Here is a 24,611-nt window from a genome sequence, read left to right as displayed (position 1 = left end):
TTCCATAAACAGTATGTAGACAAAGCTCATCTCTGAGCTTATCCTCATTACTTACCACATATACAGGACCAACTATTAATACATAATCTGCGGTGTGTGTTGTTCAGTGGTGTTGTGTCTGACTCTTTGCAACCCCATGGACTGCAGTACACCAGGCTTCCCTGTCCTTCACTATCTACTGGAGTTTGCTCAAACTCATGTCCATTGAGTCGATGGTGCCATCAAACCATCTCATCCTCCATCGCCCTCCTTTCTTGCCCTTGACCATTTCCAAAATCAGGGTCTTTACCAAGGAATTGGCTCTTCACATCAGGTGGCCAAAGTATTAGAGCTTTGGCTTCAGCATCAGTCCTTCCAATAAATATTCAGGGTTTATTTCTTTTAGGATTGACTGGTTTGTACTCCTTGCTGTCCAAGTGACTCTCAAGACTCTTCTCTAGCACCACAGTTCAAAAGCATCAATTCTTCAGCATTCAGCCTTTTTTTATTTTATTTTTATTTTTTACTTTATAATATTGTATTGGTTTTGCCATACATTGACATGAATCCACCACATGAGTTCCCAATCCTGATTCCCCCCTCCCACCACCCTCCCTGTATTATCTCTCTGGGTCATCCCAGTGCACCAGCCCCAAGCATCCTGTATCCTGCATTGAACCTAGACTGGCGATTTGTCTCTTACATGCTAGTATACATGTTTCAATGCCATTGTCCCAAATCATCCCACCCTCTCCCTCTCCCACAGAGTCCAAAAGATTGTTCTATACATCTGTGTCTGTTTTGCTGTCTCACATACAGGGTTATTGTTACCATCTTTCTAAATTCCATATATATGTGTGAGTATACTGTATTAGTGTTTTTCTTTCTGGCTTACTTCACTCTGTATAATCAGCTCCAGTTTCATCCACCTCATTAGAACCGATTCAAATGTATTCTTTTTAATGGCTGAGTAATACTCCATTGTATATATGTACCACAGCTTTCTTATCCATTCATCTGCTGATGGACATCTAGGTCGCTTCCATGTCCTGGCTATTATAAACAGTGCTGCGATGAACATTGGGGTACATGTGTCTCTTTCAATTCTGGTTTCCTCAGTGTGTATGCCCAGCAGTGGAATTGCTGGGTCATAAGGCAGTTCTATTTCCAGTTTTTTAAGGAATCTCCACACTGTTCTCCATAGTGGCTGTACTAGTTTGCATTCCCACCGACAGTGTAAGAGGGTTCCCTTTTCTCCACACCCTCTCCAGCATTTATTGCTTGGACTTTTGGATCGCAGCCATTCTGACTGGCGTAAAATGGTACCTCATTGAGGTCTTGATTTGCATTTCTCTGATAATGAGTGATGTTGAGGGTCTTTTCATGTGTTTGTTAGCCATCTGTATGTCGTCTTTGGAGAAATGTCTATTTAGCTCTTTGGCCCATTTTTTGATTGGGTCATTTATTTTTCTGGAATTGAGCTGCTTAAGTTGCTTGTATATTTTTGAGATTAGTCGTTTGTCAGTTGCTTCATTTGCTATTATTTTCTTCCATTCTGAAGGCTGTCTTTTCACCTTGCTTATAGTTTCCTTTGTTGTGCAGAAGCTTTTAATTTTAAATAGGTCCCATTTGGTTATTTTTGCTTTTTATTTCCAATATTCTGGGAGGTGGGTCATAGAGGATCCTGCTGTGATTTATGTTGGAGAGTGTTTTGCCTATGTTCACCTCTAGGAGTTTTATAGTTTCTGGTCTTACATTTAGATCTTTAATCCATTTTGAATTTATTTTTAGCATTTAGCCTTTTTTATGGCCCAACTCTCATATCCATACATGACTACTTGAAAAACCATAGTTTTGACTATACAGACTTTTGTTGGCAAATTGATTACTCTGCCTTTTAATATGCTGTCTAGATTTGTCATAGCTTTAGTGCCAAGAAGTAAGCGTCTTTTAATTTCATGGCTGCAGTCACCATCTGCAGTGATTTTGGAGCCCAAGAAAATAAAGTCTCTCACTGTTTCCATTGATTCCCTGTCTATTTGCCATGAAGTGATGGGACTGGATGCCATGATCTTAGTTTTTTGAATGCTGAATTTTAAGTTAGCTTTTTCACTTTCCTCTTTCACCTTCATCAAGAGGCTCTTTAGTTCCTCTTCGCTTTCTGCCGTAAGGGTGGTGTCATCAGCATATCTGAGGTTGTTGATATTTCTCCCAGCAATTTTGATTCCAGTCTGTGATTCATCCAGCCCAGCATTTCTCTATGGTTTTTCCAGTAGTCATGTAGGGATGTGAGAGTTGGACTGTGAAGAAGGCTGAGCACTGAAGAATTGATGCTTTTGAACTATGGTGTTGGAGAAGACTCTTGAGAGTCCCTTGGACTGCAAGGAGATCCAACCAGTCCATTCTAAAGGAGATCAACCCGGGGATTTCTTTGGAAGGAATGATGCTAAAGCTGAAACTCCAGTAGTTTGGCCACCTCATGCGAAGAATTGACTCATTGAAGAAGACTTTGATGCTAGGAAGGATTGGGGGCATGAGAAGAAGGGGACGACCGAGGATGAGATGGCTGGATGGCATCACTGACTCAATAGACGTGAGTCTGAGTGAACTCCGGGAGTTGGTGATGGACAGGGAGGCCTGGCGTGCTACAATTCATGGGGTCACAAAGAGTCGGACACGACTGAGCGACTGAACTGAACTGAACTCTGCATATAAGTTAAATAAGCAGGGTGACATATATACAGCCTTGACGTACTCCTTTCCCAGTTTGGAACCAGTCTGTTGTTCCATGTCTGGTTCTAATTGTTGCTTCTTGAACTGCATACAAGTTTCACAGGAGGCAGGTCAGGTGGTCTGGTATTCCCATCTCTTTAAGAATTTTCCATGGTTTGTTGTGATCCACAGAGTCAAAGCCTTCAGCATAGTCAATGAAGCAGAAGCAGGTGTTTTTCTGGAATTCCTTTGCTTTCCCAGTGATCCAGTGAATGTTGGCAATTTGATCTCTGGTTCCTATGCCTTTTCTAAATCCAGCTTATACATCTGGGAAGTTTTCAGTTCACATACTGTTGAAGCCTGACTTGAAGGATTTTGAGCATTACCTTGCTAGCATATGAAATGAGGACAACTGTGTGGTAGTTTGAACATTCTTTGGCATTGCCCTTCTTTGGTATTAGAATAAAAACTGATTTTTCCCAGTCCTGTGGCCACTGCTGAGTTTTCCAAATTTTCCAAATTTCCAATTTCCAACTATTGAGTGCAGCACATTTACTTAGATATCATCTTTTAGGATTTGAAATAGATCAGTTGGAACTCCATCACCTCCACTAGCTTTGTTTGTAGTAATTCTTCCTAAGGCCCACTTCACTTTGTACTCCAGGATGTCTGGCTCTAGGTGAGTGATCACACCATTGTGGTTATCTGGGTCATTAAGACCTTCTTTGTACAGTTCTTCTGTGTATTCTTGCCACCTCTTCTTGATATCTCCTGCTTATGTTGGGTCCTTATGGTTTCTGTCCTTTATTGTTCCCATCTTTTCATGAAATGTTCCCTTGATCTCTCTAATTTTTTTAAAGAAATCTCTAGTCTTTCCCATTTTATTGTTTTCCTCTATTCCTTTGCATTGTTCACTTAAGGCTTTCTTATCTCTCCTTGCTATTCTTTGGAACTCTGCATTCAGATGGGTATATTTCTCCTTTTCTCCTTTGCCTTTTGCTTCTCTTTTTTTTCTCAGCCGTTTGTAAAGCCTCCTTAGACAACCATTTTGCCTTTTGCATTTCTTTTTCTTGGGGATGGCTTTGGTCACCATCTCCTGTACAATTTTATGAACCTCTGTTCGTAAGGAGGTTCTTCAGGCACTTTGTCTATCAGATCTAATCCTTTGAGTCTATTTGTCACTACCACTGTATCATCATAAGGGATTTGATTTAGGTCATACCTGAAAGGCCTAGTGGTTTTTCCTACATTCTTCAATTTGAGGCTGAATTTTGCAATAAGGAGCTGATAATCTGAGCCACAGTCAGTTCCCAGTTTTGTTTTTGCTGACTGTATAGAGCTTCTCCATCTTTGGCTACAAATAATGTAATCAATCTGATTTCAGTATTACCATCTGGTGATGTCCACGTGTAGAGTCATCTCTTGTGCTATTGGAAGAGGGTGTTTGCTGTGACTAGTGTGTTCTTTTGGCAAAACTCTGTTAGCCTTTTTCCTACTGCATTTTGTACTCCAAGGCCAAACTTGTCTGTTGCTCCGGGTATCTCTTGATCTCCTACTTTTGCATTCCAGCCCTCTATGATGAAAAGGACATCTTTTTTTGGTGTTAGTTCTGTAAGGTCATGTAGGCCTTCATAGAACCATTCAACTTTAGCTTCTTCAGCATTAGTGGTTGGGGCATAAACTTGGATTACTCTGATTTTGAATGGTTTACTTGGAAGTGAACTGAGATCATTCTGTCATTTTTGAGATTGCACCCAAGTACTGCATTTTGGACCTTTTGTTGACTATGTCATTTATTCTAAGGGATTCTTGCCCACAGTAGTAGATATAATGGTCATCTGAATTAAACTTGCCATTCCCATCCATTTCAGTTCACTGATTCCTAAAATGTTGATGTTCACTCTTGCCATCTCCTGTTTGACCACTTACAATTTATCTTGATTCATGGACGTAACATTCCAGGTTCTCATGCAATATTGTTCTTTACAGCATCAGACTTTACATTTATCATCAGATACATCCACAACTGGGCATCGTTTCCCCTTTGATTCAGCCTCTTCATTCTTTCTGGGGATATTTCTCCACTCTCTTCCAATAGCATTTGGAATTCTATAGACCTGTGGGCTTCACCTTTCAGTGTCATATAATTTTGACTTTTCATACTGTTCGTGGGGTTCTCAAGGCAAGAATAGCTGAAGTGGTTTGCCATTCCCTTCTCCAGTGGAGCACATTTTGTCAGAACTCTCCACCACGACCTGTCTGTTTTTGGTGGCCCTACATGTGGATTGAACCTGGGTCTGCTGCATTACAGGCAGATTCTTTACTCTCTGAGTAAAGCCAGGGAAGATAATAATCTGTGGGGCCTAGTGCAGAATGAAAATATGAGGCTCCTTGCCTAGTAATATTTCTTAAATAGTGAACCAATCACTTGAGTTGGGGTTTCTACAGTATCTAGTGATGACTCTGGACATGCAATCAGGGCTTCATAAATATTTGGGAATAGCTGATTGATTCTTAAAAGTATGTAGAGATCATATTATGTGTGGTCCGTGGACCAGCAGCCAGTGTACCACACGGGAGTTTGTTAAAAATCCCGAATTTCAGGCCGCGTGTAGTGAATCAGGTTTTAAGATCCTCTCAAGTGATTCATTAAAGTTTTGAGAAGCACTGGTGTGGGGGAAAAAAAAAGATATCCTAAAGACTAGGCTTATTGTTACTACTAAGGATCTTTCAAAAGTGAAGATCCTATAATCTCATGTTTATCTGAGTCCTTGGGAAACTGCAGATAACTGACAAGGTTGCAATCCATGGGGCACATAGACCTGGGTTCAGTTTTCAGAACTCTCATTTTACCTCTCTGAGTTTCTGTTCCCTTATCTTCACACCATATTTTCTATGGCAGATGAAATAAAATCATGTATATTGTTCAGCAAATGTTTATTCCATCCTGTTCCTTCCCCCAGTTCTGGACTCACCTTTACCTGCATTGTTGAGAATGGTTTCTGATTACCAAGCAGCATTAGGAAAAGAACTTCAAGGAGGGAGACCATGTGTCTCCTCATTCTCTTTGTCCTCACATCCCATACTCATGTCACTTCCATCCACCAAAGCTGCAGAGGACAGTCCTAGGAGTCAGACAAATAGTGTTTGAGATGTGGCTCCCAAACTGCTTCACTTCACTGAGCCTCAGTTTCCTCATTTATGGAAAGAATAATCCCCCCTCTTATGGGATTCCAGCAGGCAAGAGAAGCAACAGATCTAGCCCACCAACACATAAGTTCTCCATCAGAGGTAGTAGTGGTTGGTTGCAGGTGCCTCTGAACATCGTTAGAATCTTCACAGCAGATCAGTTGTGGGAAGATGTGATTAAACAGGGTCTTCGTGAGCTTTTTCTGTTGGATTAGACAAAGGTTTTTATGCTTGTAGGTTTTATGTTCTAAGTGACTCAGAGTTGATTAAAATTTCAAGCTCAGAGTTGCCTTTGGTTCCATAATGTATATAGGATGCCCTTTAGACTACAGAGTGCATTGCTTATGGAGGGGTTTCTGATTGTGGAATCTGGGAGGGACTAGCTTTGTGTGGTGCAGTGACCATGGGCCAACAAGAAAGCAGAGGCATTTCTGAGACTTCTGAGGGGCAGCTCTTTGTTTTGAGGCCAGATTGCTAAGCCAGTCTACACAAAGCTCTCGGCCCTTTTCTTTCATGGGTGTTAGTGTCATGGGGGTAAGAGTGTCTTCTCTCAGCTAGTTTCTAATCCATGAAAGGTCTGAATACTAAATATTTATCATAATATTCTTGGCAAGAAAATCAAGTTGCTCAGTTCTACCTAAATGTTAAATAATCCTTGGGGAGAGTGGAAACATTAGTGAGATAGATAATGTGGGCTCATATATAATGAAGTCAGGGAAAGGTCTAGAATTGTTGTTTTACCTTTTTTCTTATAGATCTGGGAAGCTAAAAACATCCTAAAGGCTCACATTTTTATCTGCATATAACATGCACTCATCAGAACACACACAATATTTCAGTTAGTGGCTGTATCTTAAAAGTTGCTACAGAACTGGAAGCAGGGGGCACTTCCATTGTCAGGCGATAAGGCAGCAGAGTGGGGTGAAGGAAGCGTCCTGTGACAGCGTGCTCTGCTACAGGGCACCACTCACGTGGTCGTCTCAGCAGCACACATGTGTACACATTGGTGGGGAGCCGTCTGAGTTCCAGCTTCTTCAGCACCATCTGCCATAAATGTTTGTTACATCTTGTGCTATATAGTATTAATGAACTCAAAAAAATCACATGTATATACATATCTGTTTTCTGAATTGCCCTGTATATGTGTACCTACCTCTCATTCAAAACACTAAGCTAGCAAGACAACTGTCTGTGCTCTTCAAAAATGTCCTTGTTGTAAGGGACAAAAAAACCCCAGGAATTGTTCCTCCTTAAAGACTATGGGCAACTAAAATGTAGTATCTTGGACAGGGTCTTGGGATAGGGGTGGAGGTAAGGGATGGACATTAAAAGTGTTACCCATACGAAACATTACTAGAACAACTGGCAGACTTTAAATGTAGGCTGTGAGTTAGATGATAGTATTACATCAGTGTTAAATTGCACTGCAGTTACAGATGGGAATGTCTTTATTTAAAAAATACATGCTAAAATATTGGGATGTAAGGGGCATGACATATGCAATTTACTCTGCAGTGTTTCAGAAAAAAATATTATAGACAGAGATATGAAGCATATGTGGCCAAATGTTAACAATGGGTGAAACTAAATAAGGGTATACGAAAGTCATTTGTATTATTCTTGCCACTCTTCTGCACTGTAAGTTTAAAAATAAACTGCTTCCATGAATGTAATATGGTGAAACATCTTGGCATCGTCTGTTCACTTTTCAGTTAACTAGATAATTCTACGTGACACAAAAATAGATTGTGCCTGGCTTACTGTTGTATTCATATGCCCGTCATGGAGCTGATACTCAGTTGTGTGGAATACAGAAGAAGTGATAAAGATGCTACCACAGCCTTGCCTTCTTTCCTTTGGAACCACAGCAGCATTACTTACCTGGGAATCTGTTGATGAGTCTCTCCTAAGCAAGCCCTGTCAATCATTTCGTGGCAGTGTCCGGCCTCATTGACCAGATAGTCTTGGTACCTGAGAACCAAGTGAGAAACACTTTCCCACTGACTGACTGACACTCCTGCATTCCAGAAGATGCTATCTCTGAAGACTATTGACTGTGTTGTAATAAACCAATAATCCAATCCATCAAATATTCACAAGAGAACCCCTACATGTTTGTGGTGCCCCACTGTCTCCTTTCAGATATCATCAATCATCCCTTGAAACTAGAGAACACTTACTAAGAACATTCTTGTTAAATGAGTGAAAACAAAGACAGGTATATCTTTGATACTAGATTCTCTGGATCTGAAACGTCTTAGAATGCATTTGGTAGATAACTGACTATCCTAAACTTTACTGACACTGGACTGAAAAATAAACCCTTGGGATTAAAAAAGCAAGAGGGGAAAAAAAGCATGGAGTCATGAACTACATGAAGATAGAACTGGATAAGCCTATCAGCCAAGCTGATTTCCATATCTTAGGAGGAGATAGCAGCATAGAGTAGAACAACGTGGGTTTCAGATGTCAGCTAGATTTTGATTCAAATTCCAGCACCTCCTTAACAACCTCTCTGAATTAAGGTAAATAACATAATTTCTTTCAGGACCATTTCCATTAGCTAAATAATAGAGATAATAATACCTTTCTTATATTATAATGTTGCTGTGAAGACCCATCAGTGCCAACTCCCATAGAAGTCTTGGCTCTGTAAATGGCAGCTCTTATTATCTTCAGCAAGAGGGTGCAGGGGCCGCATCTGAGAGGGGATTTTAATCACGTTTCTTCCACTAACACAGAGCTCCCTAAAGGCCTGGTGACCACAAATGAAGCCTTAACTCAAAGACAGTAGAGTCTTTGAAAGGAACAGAATTAAAGTAGGGTCTGTCCTTTCATGATGGGGTACAAAGACGCTATTAGTCAATTCAGCAAATATGTCCTCTGTAAATCAGCTCAAGGCATTCGGAGAGATGACTTTGAAGTGGCACGCTGGTGAGGTCCAAAGGGGAGCTGAAATCTTAAGTGTTTCTACCTGGCCCACACCATCTAGGAAATAACCCAAGAAAAGTGTGCAGGGAATCAATTACTGCCCTCCTAGAGTTGATCTCAGCTGTCTATATATGGTTATAGATTTCCCAGACCTGTTTCAAATGAATTTTCAGAAAGGCCATGAGCATTGCAAGTTTTGGAGCATCTAAAAAAGGGTTGCTCTCTAGGGTGTGTGCATTATTGGAGGGATGGTGAAGGATCAGGAATCTCATAATATCCCATTGGTTCAAATCCTGTCAATATTTAAATATTTATTTATGGCTGTGTCAGTAAGTTGTGGCACATGGACTCTTCATTGTGGTGTAGGGGCTTCTCTTTAGTTGTGGCATGTGGACTCTGTAGTTTGTGGCGCTTGGACTTAGTTGCCCCATGGCATGTGGGATCTCAGTTCCCCAACCAGGGGTTGAACCCACATCCCCTGCATTGGAAGGTAGATTCTTAACCCCTGGACCACCAGGGAAGGCCCTCTGACAATATTTAGTACATTTCTTTTTTTTTATTGGGGAAGAGAGCATCATCGCAGGTTACATGGCTTTGGATTTAAACAGGTAGGCTTGGGTTTTAAATTTTGATTCTGTGATATATGGACCATGTGAATTTGGGGAAGTTACTTAATTTCCCAGAGCTCAGTTTCCCCATCAATAAACAGTGATATCCACTTTTCTGTTTTGCTGCAAGGCTTCAATGAGCTCATACATGCCAAAGGTCTTTGCACAGTGGTTACTCAATAAATCTCAGCTCTCTTGTACACTGAGTATTATGGGGGCTGAATGAAACAATCCTTTCCTTCCTCCCAGCTGAAAGCCAAGATGGCATTGGCTTATTTAAGCATGAAAACATCAGTGTGCCCCATTTATAAGCTTGTTTTACCCTAGGAAACTGATACGAAGGAATCAACATCTGCAGCAGTTGCTTCTGCCCAAGTGGCTGCAGCTCCGCACACAGGAGCTGGGGCTGGCAATGAGCTGCTGCTCGCAACATAAGCTCTGGGAATTCACGCCGCTGGCTCTACAGACTTCAGTTTCCACTGGGCTGGCAGTCTCTGTGCGGAACTTGGGCATCAGCCAACATCTGAGCTCTAGCCTTAAGTGAGATTGACTTCAGAGTGTCAGGCACCTATCTTGGGGGAAAGTAGGATTTTTCTCTTATTGGTATGGAGTGTCACATTCTGGCTTTAACAAATTCAGTGTACGTGAAGCAATACCATCCCCCAATTTATACCTATTGTGTCTAAGTAATTAGCACCTTCTTTCATTCTCAGAGGTGACCCACTTTGGATAACAAATTATGTAGACACAACCGTACACATAGAAATGCAAGTGAAAGCAAGGTGGCTGGGCATGATTCAAGGGCCATGAAAAATTAAAAAAATAAGTTTTAGGGAATTAAAATTTGATTTTCAGCACTGAGGAATTAGAGCTACCAGCATATGAAAGTTTGAGAGAAAGAGACTGTGTGTGTGTGTGTACAGGGGAAAGGAAAAGGTGGTGTGCCAGTAGTAACAACCAGCTCTCAGGGCGTTGGTGCCCTGGTTTGTGGTATTTTCTGATTTCCATGGTGTAAATACTACGATCACAGATGATTTCATGCTACAAATGTGATGTTACTGAACACAGGAGTAACAAAAGGTGTGCACAGTAAGTTCTCCTGAGCTGGTATGAGCTGGCTCCCATGCACCAATGGAAAATGGGGATTTGACATGAACTTTGAATACTTCTGTGATGTTTCACTTTTTACAGTATTCATGTATAACTTTCATAATAACAAATCCTGCATATATGTAGTATATGTACATGATGTATATACATATACACACAAAGACACACTCATGAGACATAAATACACACACGCACTTACATATTGGGTTGGCTAAAAAAATTTGTTCGGGTTTTTCTATAAGATCGTACCAGAAACCTGAAAAATTTTTTTGGTCAACCTAACATATCTGTGTGAGAGTTAGTCTTAACAGTCTTCCTAAAGTTTTTAGTAAATTTGAGCGAATGCACTTGAGTGCACAACACACTGAGGGGCTCTCATAAATCCGGTTGCCACAGGGTTTCATAATTTCATAATTGTCATAAACTGCCACGATTTTGGAGAAGGCAATGGCACCCCACTCCAGTACTCTTGCCTGGAAAATCCCATGGACAGAGGAGCCTGGTGGGCTGCAGTCCATGGGGTCACGAAGAGTCGGACACGACTGAGTGACTTCACTTTCACTTTTCACTTTCATGCACTGGAGAAGGAAATGGAAACCCACTCCAGTGTTCTTGCCTGGAGCATCCCAGGGACGGGGGAGCCTGGTGGGCTGCCGTCTATGGGGTCGCACAGAGTCGGACACGACTGAAGCAACTTAGCAGCAGCAGCCATGATCTACCTTGCTAGCCCACATCTGGTACCTAAACCCCCTGGCTTCCATGTTGTGATGGAAGCTAAACGGACAGTGGGAAACTGCTTTGAGGTCGCGAGTGTGAAATGAGATCTAACTTCAGGTAGGGAGAAAAAAGAGTTCAAGTTCAAATGACGAGCGAACACAACGGGAGGACAGAAGTGTAAAGTTGCCGTTTATCGACTTTGCTTTCTACACTGAAGTGTCTCCAGCAGGTCCTTAAGAGAGTGGGAGGGGAGTGAGGAAGAAACAGTCTGTACTTGCATTTACTGATGCAGCGCCTGCTGGTCACCGCAACTCGATACAAACAGCCCGGCAGAGAGTGGGGCCCTGACGCTTGTTCTCATCAATGTAAACACAACATTAATATTGAAGATTCAAGAAAATGGGTAAAAAGTCCATTGTCCCCTCAGTCTGTGTGATGGTGAAGGTTCTGGCCTACCCTTGGATGGGTCCCCAAGGGAGCTTGAGGTCATGACCTTGGCCCAGCCACAGCAGAGCAGACAGGAACACAGAGGAGCCCCATACATTCTTCCCAAAGTTCTCCCAACGGGCTCATGAATCTTCAGGACTGAATAATGAAAGTTCTTCTAAAGGCCTGAGAGGTTCATACCTTTCACGTGCACAGAAACCATCCATTTAAAGCCCTGTCCCCATGACTCAGTCACTGCCCAAAGAAAACGAGACCAACTGTACAATAGCTGGTCTTTGCACTCCCACAGTCCTCTGTAGCCCCCGGATTCTGAACAGTTGGGAATTTAAGGTCATGGGGCCTTGAGGACCATCCTGAAGAAGGCTACCCATGTTTAAATACTGGTTGAAGACTCTTGTCTTCTTGGTTGAGCCACTGCTGATCAAGGGATGTTAGCTGAGGCAGCTGGTTTTCCTTCGGAGCCTTAAAGGATCAGGTTTTCTATTTGGGATTCCCAGACTCAAACAAACAACCCCCTGCCCCCGAAACAAAACGAGTGACCTTGAGGATAAGGAGCCAACTGATCCTACCTCCAGGTCCTGTCAAGTACAATGTCAAGTACAATAGTTCGATCATTGGCATGCCCTCCTTTTGGATACATGGTTAAACCGTAGGGCGAAGAAGAACGTTTTCTCTGATAAAGAGACATTTTTGCTTTTATTTCCTGGGATGGATAACCCCCAACACCCTGCCTTCCCTTAAAAAAAAAAAGAAAAAAGGAAAAAAAAACAATGAAAACATCCCAAAGACCTGGCTGTGTGGCTTTGTGGAAGGATAACCCCTTTGTTCCTTCTCACCCTCCGTGTCCCGTTCTCAGAGAGACTGCGTAGATGGGTGATTTCCCCTGCTCTGGGAATGACAGATCATGGGCCAGAGCAGGGTTGGCCGGATCCTTGTCCCAGATCTCCATAATGAGGGCAGCTTAGTTGGGCCAAAGAGACAAATAAAAAACCAAAACAGTGATGCTCAATTTGAGTTTGAAGGCTGGGCCCCAAACAGCAAGTGGCTCTCCCCACCCTGCAGAACATCCATTGCTCATGGTGGGCTTCCTGGTGCTAGCTGTTGTTCTCGGCCGTGAGATATTTGAGGGCAGCAAAGCCATAGCGGCGGGACATGTCCTGCTGAAACTCTTCCTTCAGGGTTTTGAGACAGATGCGGTATTGCTTGTTGGACCGGAACTTGGTGATGTCGAAGCTGGGGGCGTGAGGCATGTGGATCATGTACGCATTGGGCAGCACGATGAATTCATACTCCTGGAAGCAGACAAGAGCCGATTGAGACCCTCAGAGTCCCCCAGTGATGTACAATGAGCACCCAAGCAGACAGCTACTTGACTAAACAAAGGAATGAAGTCGTGTATGACACCAGTACCAGGGCAGCACCATGGACAGCATCACCACGTGGATGAGGGCAGTTAGTTCAAGGTTGTCTCCATGACCCCGGGTACATTATTTGGCTTCTCTGAGCCTTAGTTTTCTCGTCTATAAAGTGAAAGTAATTCTCCTCCCTTGAGACTACTACCACAGTCACACCTACAGTATACAGTCTATAACTGAACTACGAAGGCAGAACTGAGGAGCTCAAAAAGAAACTTACCAGCCCCACAAATCCCCCTAAATCTACTATCTGGTCCTTTGGAGAAAAGCTTTGCAGACCTCTGGTTTAACCTATTAGAATTCTGTAGGTGATTTCGAGGCAGGTGCTCAGTAAGTATTTGCTGAATGAATGAAAGGGTTTCATGATTAAACACAGCCTGAAAATCACTCCTTTAGTTATGGGGTAGAATAGCTGCACCTTATCTGCATGTTTTGTGTCATTTATATGGAATTCCTAGAATGCTTTGTGTCAGTTACATGATTCACAGGCTGAGTGATGAATGGTCATCATTTACTCATCTTCATCACTCAGTTGAATGAGGATGAGGGGGTGAAATGGTTTGTTCCAGGACACTCAGATGTGCTGGGGACCTGGCTGGGAACCCAACTGTCACCCAAGGGAGGAGAAAGAAAAATGGATTCGGAATCAACAGAGCTGAGAACAAGTACTGTCACATTCTTACTCTAGGACCATGAACACATGTTGTTCCTTCTTGAGTCCCTGCCTCTTTATCTCCAAGGCCTGTTCAGCTCTGAGATCCAGGCCTCCCCTCCCCACCCCCCTACCGCCCCCACAGTATTGGGGCCATAACATTCTACTCTTCTCACCTGGGCATCTAATTCCATGATGTGAGCCACCTTGTTCCAGCCAAAGCCCACAAACCTCCGGTCGTACTCAGGGCAGTCCCGTCTCACAACAACATACGGCTCGAAATCGGCCTCCCACTCAACCCGGTAAGGCGTGGTGGCAGTCCGCCACTTGGCGAAGTTTGTGGGTGCGTGGCCTTTTGTCCAGACATGGTACCTGGGACACAAGGAGAAATGCCATTGGTGGAAGGGAAGGAAGCAGAGGTTTCCAAATGCTGGTCTGGAGGATGAAGAGGTATATGCTGATATAGTCTTTGTGGTGGGTTGAATTTTTGTCCCCATTCCTCCCCTTCCCCTCCGCCCCAGCCAAAGCTGTGTTCAAGTCTTGACCCCTCTATCCGTGAATGCAGCCTATTTGGAGAGAAGATCTTTGCAGATGTAATCAAGTCAAGAGGAGGTCACAGTGGATTGCTGTGGTCTCTAATCCAAAGTCCTTATAAAAGGAGGAAATTTTGGACACAGAGATATGCAGGAGGAACTCCATGTGAAGACGTGGGCAGAGATGAAGTGAGACACCTCCAAGCCAAGGGATGCCAAGGATTACTGGCAACCACCAGAAGCTAGAAAGAGGCAAGAAAGAAATCTGCCCTTGAGTCTTTGGAGGAAGCAAGGAACTACCAACAACACCTCGATTTTGGACTTCTGATTTGCAGAATGGTGAGGAAAAGTTTCTGTCATTTTAAGCCACCCAGTTTGTAGTACTTTGCTATAGCAACAAAAGTGAAAATTGCTCCGTCATGTCTGACTCTCTGCAACCCCATGGACTATCCAGTCTAAGGAATTCTCCAGGCCAGAATACTGGAGTGGGTGGCTGTTCCCTTCTCCAGGGATCTTCTCAACTCAGGGATTGAACCCAGGTCTCCTACACTGCAGGCAGATTCTTTACCAACTGAGCCACTAGGGAAGCCCAAGAATACTGGAGTGGGTAGCCTATCCCTCCTCCAGTGGATCTTCCCAACCCAGGAATTGAATCAGGGTCTCCTGCATTGCAGGTGGATTCTTTACCAGTTGAGCTACCAAGGAAGCCCCTTACATATTTTTTTTTTAGCATTAGAGTGGTTGAGCAGCTTGACCAAGACCAAGTAATTAATGTTGAAATATATTTTCCCTGAATTCCTAGTTTGTTTTTTTTTTTTTCTACCCTTGTGCTCATGTGCTCAGCCGTGTCTGACTCTTTGAGATCCCATGGACTGTAGTCCGCCAGGCTCCCCTGTCCTCGGGATTTTCCAGGCAGGAATGGTGGAGTGGGTTGCCATTTCCTTCTCCAGCAAATCTTCCTGACACAAGGATCAAACCTGTGTCTCTGGCATCTCCTGCATTGCACACACATTCTTTACTGCTGTGCCACCGGGGAAGCCCCTTGGGTTGACCAAAAAGTGTGTTCAGGGCTTTCCATAACGTCTTAAGGAAAACCCTGAATGAACTTGTTGACCAATCCAATACATCCTTCACTAATGAAGAGGCAATCACTATGAAAAGGTACATGACTTTCTGGATTGCTGTCTGTCATTTATATGGAACAGCAGGTTAGTCTGTAAGAGGAAGTGGAAGGCAGAAATCCGGGATGACTTTTGGTGACCCTTCCCTAGTATGATGTCCTTCCTCTTGAGGTAGGACCTATGAGCATGACATCACTCCTGCAATTATGTTACATTATACGGCAAAAAGGATTTTTGTAGATGCAGTTATGGTTACTGATCAGTTGACTTGAGACTACGGGGGTGAGCCTGACCTAATCATATGAACCTTTAGATCTAGGTTTGGAAGAAAGCAAAAAGCCATGTGTGAGCTGCCTATGGGGGTCATGTGGCAAAAAGCCTGTGGGTAAATGGTGACCTCAGTCCTCCAATCACAAGGAAAAGAATCCTGTCAGCAAGCAGTGTGCCTGGAGAACCACACACTCTAGGGACAACTGCAGCCTCGCCCACACTGATTTTAGCCAAATGAGAGCCATAAGCAGAGAATCCAGTCATTCCATGCTTGGACCTCTGCCCCTCAGAAAATGACTGTGAGATAATGCATTTGTATTGTTTTGAGCTTCTAAACTTGTGGTAACTTGTTATATAGCAATAGAAATGAATATAACTATGGGTGGCACTAGTGGTAGAGAACCCACCTGCCAATGCAGGAGACATAAGAGATGCAGGTTCAGTCCCTGGGTCGGGAAGACCCCCTGGAGGAGGAAATGGCACCCCACTCCAGGATTCTTGCCTAGAGAATCCCATGGACAGAGGAGCCTGGAAGCCTATGGTCCACAAGGTCACAAAGAGTTGAACATGACTTAGCAGCTGAACAACAACAATAATCATGATAATAAGCTCTAGTAAGCACTTAAGCTGGTTGTATTGTACTACCCATAATTGTAAGTTCTCATAATATACCCAATATCAAGTTACAAATAGCAGTAGGTAGATCAGGGATGCATACCTAGGCAGCCTGGTTCAAGGGATAGGACCTTTAATCAGGTTAAGGTTTAAGTTAACTATGCTGAGTTACCTCTTTTTATATGTCACTGTCGTCACACTCTCTGGCCTGTATCTAGAACAAGTAGTCAATGGGGCCTATACACTATTTGAAAGAGAAATCTAAAAACCTGAGAGGCACCTAAGACAGAAGCCAGTTAGTGGGGCAGGAATATGTCTCTGGATGCTAAAAGAGATGGGAGCTGAGAGCCGGTGAAGCAGTAGATGGGGCCCAAGGAAAAGAAAATTCTAGAAAGAAAAGCTTCAGAAAATGCCCCAGGAAACCTACTGTCACACCAGTAGACAGTGGTCTCCAGAACTTGCTTTCTGAGACCACCACCATTAGTCTCAAAAAAAAAAAGAAAAAAACAAAAACAGTGATGAGAGACATTTCCTGGGTCCACCTTGTGGGATGCTGCTTAGAAGAAACTCGGGGCACTCTGCGTTGAGCAGAGGTTCTCCAGCTGGCATGTGTATCAGAATCCCCTAGAGGACTACTTAACAGTCAGATTGCTGGATTCCACCCCCAGAGTTTCTGATCCAGTAGGGCTGGGGTGGGGCTTGAGACTTGGTGCTTCTAACAAGTTCCCAGGGGGTGCTGATGCTACTGGTCCAGGGACCACGCTCAGAACCGCCGCCCTGGAGGACGGGTAGACCTGAGCATGACGTATTAGTTCAAGTGCTGTTGGGAGTAGATTTCAGCGGCTAGGAGGTTTAAGAGTTCATTTGGAGGGAAGGTGACAAAGCAGTTTCTTGGAAAGAAGGTTTGTAATTCAGCACTTGGCATGATGGCTTGCAAGCTCTTGGCCAGAGCAGCAATCACGGACACAGCAGGCCAACCCCCAGCTCTCCCAGCTCTTAGGCCCTTGGACTTGGCCTTGAAATGAGTCCTTAAATAACCTGGGGATTTGGAAGGAGGGGTGCTTTGGAGACTTGCCAGGTGATCAGCCTTTGGGAAGATCACCTGGAGTAGGAAATGGCAACCCACTTCTGTACTCTTGCCTGAAAAATCCCATGGACAGAGGAACCTGGAGGACCACAGTCCACGGGGTCTCAGAGACAGGCACCACTGAGTGACTAAGCACACACACAGCCATGAGGCTATGGAGTCCAAAGTCTCCACTTCTGCCTGCATTTTCAGATGCCGGTAAGTAAATTCAGGACTTGACCAGTGGTCTGATGGTATTTTGGTTAAGAGCCTAGACTCTGTGGTTTTTAGACCTGGGCTGAATCCAAGCTCTGTCATATACTGGCTGTGTGGCTTGGGCTAGTTATGTAGCCTCTCAGAGCCTCAAGTTTCTTTATCTGTAAAATGAGGATAGCATATCTGCCTCATGGATTTGTTGTGAGGATTAAATGAGCTGATCCCAGTGCCCAGCTCATGGTTTGTTGTCCAGTTGCTAAGTTGTGTCTGACTCTTTGTGACCCCATAGACTGCAGCACACCAGGCTTCCTCGTCCTTCACTCCACTCCTCAATTCCTTTATCTGTATGAGAGGTGAAAAGGGAGCTCCTCCGAATTGTTGCATGAATAACCTATCTCATAAAGTTATCTTCACAAAATAATGTTTGCTTGAGAAAACCTTCTAGAAACTTCTAGTAACTTAACAGTGGTATAAAAACCTAAATTATTATTAGGATCTTTTCAGCAAAATTCAGATTGCATAGAAATGTATGTTTCGGGGCGGCTTCCCAGGTAGTGCCAGTGGTAAAGAACCCACCTGCCAATGTGGGAGACATAAGAGGCGTGGGTTCGATCCCTGGGTTGGGAAGATCTCCTGGAGGAGGGCATGGCAAACTACTCCAGTATTTTTTTTTCCCACTCCAGTATTTTCTTCTGGAGAATTCCCAGGGACAGAGGAGCCTGGCAGGCTACAGTCCATATGGTCACAAGGAGTCAGACACGACTGAAGTGACTGAGCATGCACGTGTTTTTTTTTTTTTTTTTTAGTTCAAAGGAAGTGTTTATACTGTTTAAAAGGGAGGCCTTTCTTTAAAATGGGAGCAGAAGGCGGGCACGGCTCTCTCTCACAATCAGGAGACCGAGCAGGATTCCTACTCACCCAGGGGTGCTCCCCTTAATGCTGCAGTCTGTCCCTGGGGACAGAAGCCATCTGCATCTGTGCCATCGTGCAGACTTCCTGGCCCTTTGGACAGGGGGACGGGTAGCTCCTCTGCTCTGTTTCTGGAGGACTGAGGGTTCTAGGAAGTCAGGGAAATGAGGGATTTGTTTGAAACTGTCACTCGGGCAACAGGACAGACAGCTGCCACACTGCTGTATGCAATCTCGGAGTCACCTGGATGCCTTTAGCTGTTGAAGCTACCACTGCTGCCCATCCCAGGCCTGAGGACCTCAGAGAACAGACCGCTCACAAGAAAAGGAAACGAGAGATGGCCACCATGGCCCTAACGTGACGAAACCCTCTGATCAAATGAGTGGATGGACGAGCAAACCAAAAGGAGAAGTCAGAGTCCGCAGACAGGGGCAGCACATCAGCTGATTAAAGCGGGAAAGAGAGAGGCTGACCACCCTACAGACAGGGGCAGCACATCAGCTGATTAAAGTGGGAAAGAGAGAGGCTGAGCACCCTACAGACAGGGGCAGAACATCAGCTGATTAAGTGGAAAGAAAGAAGCTGACCACCCTACCCAGCCTTCCTGTCCTTTCCATCTGGGTACACAGGGCGAGCTCTCTCTCTCACATTGGTAAGTTGTGTCCGACTCTTCATGACCCTATGGACTGTAGTCTGCCAGGCTCCTCCATCCATGGGATTTCCCAGGCAAGAATCCTGGTGTGGGTTACCATTTCCTCCTCCAGGGCATCTTCCCACCCAGGGATCAAGCCCAGGTCTCAGGCATTGGCAGATGATTCTTTACCAGTGAGCCACCAGGGAAGCCCTACAGGTCAATCACATACAAAGCACAGGGCATGTGGGAAGAGAAAGAACTATCCCAAGCACACAGTTTGGGCCAGCAGTGCTTCTGTGGCCTTAAAATGGTCTAATGCCAATGACAACTGTCTAGGCCAGCAGCTCCTCTGGCTTCTGGTTTCCCAGGAGCGAGAAGGACTTGGGGCTCCCCCTCTCCCAGGGGGTGGCAGTGAGGGCCGCTCACCTGAACGTGAAGAGGGTCCCCATGTCTAGCATCGAGAGCAGCTCTGCCTTCGACTTGGGGAAGGAGAGCCGGTAACGCAGTGTCTCAAACGCGGGGACGATCATGGCCTTCTTGGTGTTGGCGAGGTCCAGCTGGATGACAGACTTCCTGGAGAGAGGGCAGGCAGAGAGACAGGGCCCCTGTAATGGCAGGTAGAGGCTGCCCCATGCGAGGGTGTGGAGGTGGCTGGTACAAGGAGGGGTCGTAGAGAAAGCCAGGGGCAGCCTCTCAGTTTAAACATAAGGAAATCTGAGACCTGGGGGAGGCCTGGAAGCTTGTCCAGCAGCACTCAGGAGCCTGGCTGGCTCTGGGCCAGAAGGCGGAGTCTTTCCGGAGAGGGAGCGGAGGGGCTGCACATTCGCAGTGTGTGCCCCTGTGAGAGCCAAGTGCAAAAGCCAAGAGACCAGGTATCCACAAGGTGTGGAGACCAGCCTGCTTGCTGGGTCCCCTGGGCTGGCCGCACGCCTGATGAATCACTGGCCACAAGGAGAGCTGGACACAACACTGATGAGATGATTGCCAACCTGGGCATCTGTTGTCCCATCTCTGGGACTCTTCACTCCTTGGACTCCTTCCGATGCTAAGCCTTAAAACTCCCCTGACACAACATGCCAGAGCTCTGGACTCCGCTGTCCTCTCACTCACTCCTGCCTTCTGTACCTCTGAGACCCAGCTCCTGCCTTCTGGACTTGTCTCCCTGGAGCCAGCTCTGAGGCCATCATTTGAAAGAGAAAAGTCACGGTGCATGAGGCTGTCATGAACCACAGATAGGACTTAAAAGCCTGGCTCTTCACTTTAGATGTCTTGCCATATTTTACAAGTAATTCAGTTTCTCATGACCTCAGGTTCCTCCTCAAAATGGGGCAATAATATCTCACTGCTGAGCTGCTGTGGAAACTGGACAAGGTACCAGAAATACTAGTACTGCCAGGCGTACCGGGCACATGGCAAGCAGTCCCTATTATACTACAGTGCCGTCCCATTCCCAGGCATCTCTTTGGCCATGGCTGTGATACTTCCTGCTGGCTTCCTGCTCAGATTACTGACCCTTGGGTCTCAGGCCAGTCTGAGATGCTCGTTATCTCTGAGACAGAGAAAGAATTCTCCCTTGGAGTAACACGAGGTATTTTGCAAAAATGCTGTAAGGAGCAGTCATCCAGAGCAATACAACTGCTTCTTACTTAAAGTAACTTTACTCAATAGAACTTTGAGCCTGTGTATGCAGGCCAGGTTGGTCTGCAAGGAGCAGTAACTTGTGCAAGGAAGTAACTTGTGAGCCCAGGCCAGCATGGGACATGAACAGAGACGCAATCCAAAAAAAGAAGAGCCAGCAGGGTTTGGTAGCCACAGATGACGGGGAATCTGGACCAGGTCGAGATAAGGAGGGGTTTCTCGGAACCACTCTTGGAGAATGGGGTCTCACCAGCTCCCAGTGCAAGAGCGTGGCTGAGATGGACTGGAAGTTGACATGAGAATTCTTCAAGTATCATTTGCAGTTCACTCTATAATTATATTTCAGTTAAGTATATACCAAATGATATATGACCCTCACATCACCATTTCAAGACAGATTTGTAAAGGATGATGCCAAGATAGAATCTGGGTGAGCTACCCTTGGCCAGTTGGAGGATCAGAGGTCTGAGTCAGCCGTTCTGGCCTGCATTCCTCTTGTCTTTCTCTAAGCAATGCCTCTATACAAACACCTAAGGTTCCCTGGCCTGTGACCAGACATTCTCTTTCATATCAACCTTACGCTGGACATTGGCAGACTGGGGGCTTGTTACCTTTCCTCCAGGAAAGGTATGTTGTTGTTGTTGTTGAATTGCTAAGTTGTGTCTGACTCTTTGTGACCCCATAGACTGCAGCACACCAGGCTCCTCTGTCCATGGGATTTCCCAAGCAAGAATACTGGAGTGGGTTGCCATTTCCTTCCCCAGGGTATCTTCCCTACCGGAATCGAATGCTCACCTCCTGCTTGGCAGATGGATTCTTTACCATTGAGCAACCTGGGAGACCCAGGAAAGGCATGCATCTTATTTACTGCCATGGGTGTTAGGGATGGGACATATGGGTCTAAAGAATATCCTTGGATCAAAATGGCAAAGCCCCTGGAGGGAGGGAAGATATCCCAGCACTGATGGGTGGTCGCTACTCCTTCAACAGTCACCATGCATTTACTATGTGCCAGGCACTCTGCTTGGAAATACAGACCACCACCTCCAAAGTCTCTTCCTGCCTGATGCTGACATTCTCATCTAAGATGTTTCAGGATGCTAAAAGCCCAAAGGCAAGGATCACTAAACTAGGACTCAAGATTGCATTTGCAGCTAATTATGTGAAGATATGATTGCTGTAGAAATGGAGGCTGGGAGGGCTGAACAACAAAGGGAATGGCAAACTGTACACACATACACAACAGTTACAGATATCTATGAATGTGGGTATCTCTATATAAACCTCAAATTTCTGTTACAATCAAGGTTATTATAGAAACCACTTCTTCTAAAAAAATTTTTTTTAAATTTTATTTCTCTCACTGTGCCGGGTCTTAGTTGAGGCATGCAGGATCTTTGATCTTTGTTGCTGCATGTGAGATCTAGTTCCCTGACCAGGGATTGAACCCAGACTCCCAGCACCTGGAGCATGGAGCTTTAGCCACTGGGCCACCAGGGAAGTCTCTAGAAGTCACTTCTTGGAATAGAAGATAATTCCCCTTCTCATGGTCCCTGTACACAGGGGCAGCCCTGAGCTATGCTGCCCTACTTGAAGCCCTGACCAGGTGTTCAGGGGCAGACACTAAGGTTTTAAATCAATTTCTCACTCTTGGAAATCTGAACAGATGCAGAGGCTGGAGACCACAGAGCTCACTTATGCTAACACCAGGCAGCGCTCCAGAGGTTTCTGAATTTCTGCTGCACAGGGGCCCAGAGCTGCCACAGGTTTCTTATGGTCTCAAGTACTAGTTTTCTGAATCCTACTTTGATTCCATAAGATAAACCACTCAGCAATTATGCTTCCCCTTTGATTTCTTTTCATTTGAATTAAGCGTCCAGCATTGGTTTCTGTTGCTCGCGACCAAACAACCAATACACTGCAAGGTCCAGAGTAAGCAGGACCCAGTCAGTAGCAGGCTGCCCAAAAACTTGAGTCTTAAGCAAGCTTATTTCCCTCTGCATAGACAGCATGAGATTCTGGAGTGCTTTCTGTAAATTCCATTTAATCTCACTGAAACACAAAGTGCCACGGAGACGGATTTGTCACTAGATAGGTTCGTTTCAACCTCAGTTCAAGGAGGCTTTCATATCGATGTCCTGAATGGTTCTTATTAAGCTGTTTCAGCAACAAAGTGGTTTCAGGGCACTGACTCTGAGAACATCTGTTCCCTGAGCTGGTAACAGCAGCCTGGGCTTTCCTGCACTAGTGTATCCAGCCAGCACCTCCCACCTTGGCTGGCCTGCTGACCACCTTGAGTGGCATGGTCTACGGCCACTTTTACTAGAAAGTGAGTCCAGGAGGGGACAGAATGTCTCCAGTGCAGGTTCTTCCAGGAGCAGAGGGGGGATGGTGAAGTGCGAAGGCTGGCCCAGGGCCAAGAGACCTGCATCCTGGAGCCAGCTCTGACAGGCTGAACAGCTCTGGAGCCTGTCATTCATCTCTCTGAGACTAGTTAATGTAGAGCATTCAAACTGAAGATTTTTTTTAAAAAATATTCTTACTTATTTGGCTTCACTGGGTCTTAGTTGTGGCACACACAAGCTCTGATTTTCTTGCGGCATGTGGAATCTTTAGTTGCAGCATGTGGGATTTAGTTCCCTGACCAGGGATCGAACCTGGACCTCCTGCAGTGGGAGCAAGGAGTCCTAGCCACTGGACCACCAAGGGCAGCCCCTCAGCTGAAGATTTTGGAGGGCAGTCTGGTACGGTGGTAACCAGGCAGCTTGGTTTCTGGCCCTGACTCCATCACTCCGCTTGGGCAAGTCACTTGGGCCCTTCTGAGTCCAGGGTTCATGCACATGTAAAACACTCTGATGAGAAAAGGCACGCGTTGCACACAGAAACGCTTGGTGCAGTGCCTGGGCACTGGCTACTCGATGGTGGCCGCTCCTGATGGTTTGTTTATGTGTCAGTTAGGCTGGGCTGCGGTGCCCAGCTGGTTGGTCAGATAATCCGCCAGATTTTGCCGTGAAGGTATCTCATGGATGTGATTACCATTTAGGATCAAGTAAAAACCCTTACCCTTGATAATGTGGGTGGGCTTCGTCTAAGCAGTTGAAGGCCTTAAGAGCAAAAATTGAGTTTTACTGGGAAAGAAGGAATTCTATCCCCAAACTGTAACACAGGAATCCTGCCTGTGTCTCCAGCCTGCTGGTCTGCTCTATGAATTTCAGACTTGCCACTACCACAGTTCCTTAAAGTCACTATCCAGCCATCTAATCATCCTATGGTTCTGTTTCTCTGCAAAATCCTGACTGGCCCACTTGCCTTTGTCCACGACCCCTTCGAAATTATTCACAAGCCTACTAGAATGTTTCGGGCATGCAGAACTCTTAAAAGGCACCTTAGTTATCTACAGCACCAATTCAGAATCTTGCTGGTGTAACAGAGCACCCAGGAAACACAGTGTCTTGGAAGCAGTCAGCAGCAGGTTCAGGCCTTGCCTGTCACCCTCCTGTGACCTTGGGGACCTTGTAGTCACAGCCTTCCCATCTGTAGAATGGACATGATGTTCTTACCAGTCGGAACTGCTGTGAGGATGAAGTGAAACCATCACTCTAGAGACATTCTAGAATAACTGAGTAACAAATGAGCTAGCATTCTCTTCAGGTTCAGCTTCCCAGTGGGTCTGGAGCAAGTGAGGGTGAGAGCAGAGGGCTCAATAAAGGCCACCAACTGCTTAAACCAGGGTCCTTTTCTGGCTTGCCAGCCTGCCTGTCTATGGAAACAGAGTTGATTTGATTTCGGTCTGTAGCCAGCTCCCTGAGCCCTCTTTCACGTCACAAATAATTCAAGTGTTCCCGACAG

The 24,611-nt window shown here is 45.2% G+C and overlaps 1 protein-coding gene across 2 annotated transcripts in view; it reads right to left on the bottom strand.

The window, feature by feature from the left end:
- Positions 1-11,414: 11,414 nt before the first annotated feature.
- LARGE1 (LARGE xylosyl- and glucuronyltransferase 1) overlaps positions 11,415-24,611 on the bottom strand; it is a 614,612-nt gene continuing 601,415 nt past the window's right edge. For both annotated transcript variants that reach the window (XM_040234777.1, XM_040234778.1), the window contains exons 13-15: positions 19,551-19,697; positions 13,937-14,132; positions 11,415-12,985 (exon numbers count right to left, since the gene is read on the bottom strand). In XM_040234777.1, the coding sequence (XP_040090711.1) occupies positions 12,788-12,985; positions 13,937-14,132; positions 19,551-19,697 (541 nt within the window). In that variant the 3' untranslated portion in view covers positions 11,415-12,787. The remainder of the gene's footprint in view (positions 12,986-13,936; positions 14,133-19,550; positions 19,698-24,611) is intronic.

Source organism: Oryx dammah, unplaced genomic scaffold, assembly GCF_014754425.2.
Source record: "Oryx dammah isolate SB20612 unplaced genomic scaffold, SCBI_Odam_1.1 HiC_scaffold_29, whole genome shotgun sequence".
Lineage (NCBI taxonomy): Eukaryota > Metazoa > Chordata > Mammalia > Artiodactyla > Bovidae > Oryx > Oryx dammah.
The sequence above is the reverse complement of the archived record's forward strand: the minus strand, read 5'-3'. Positions and strand labels throughout refer to the sequence as shown.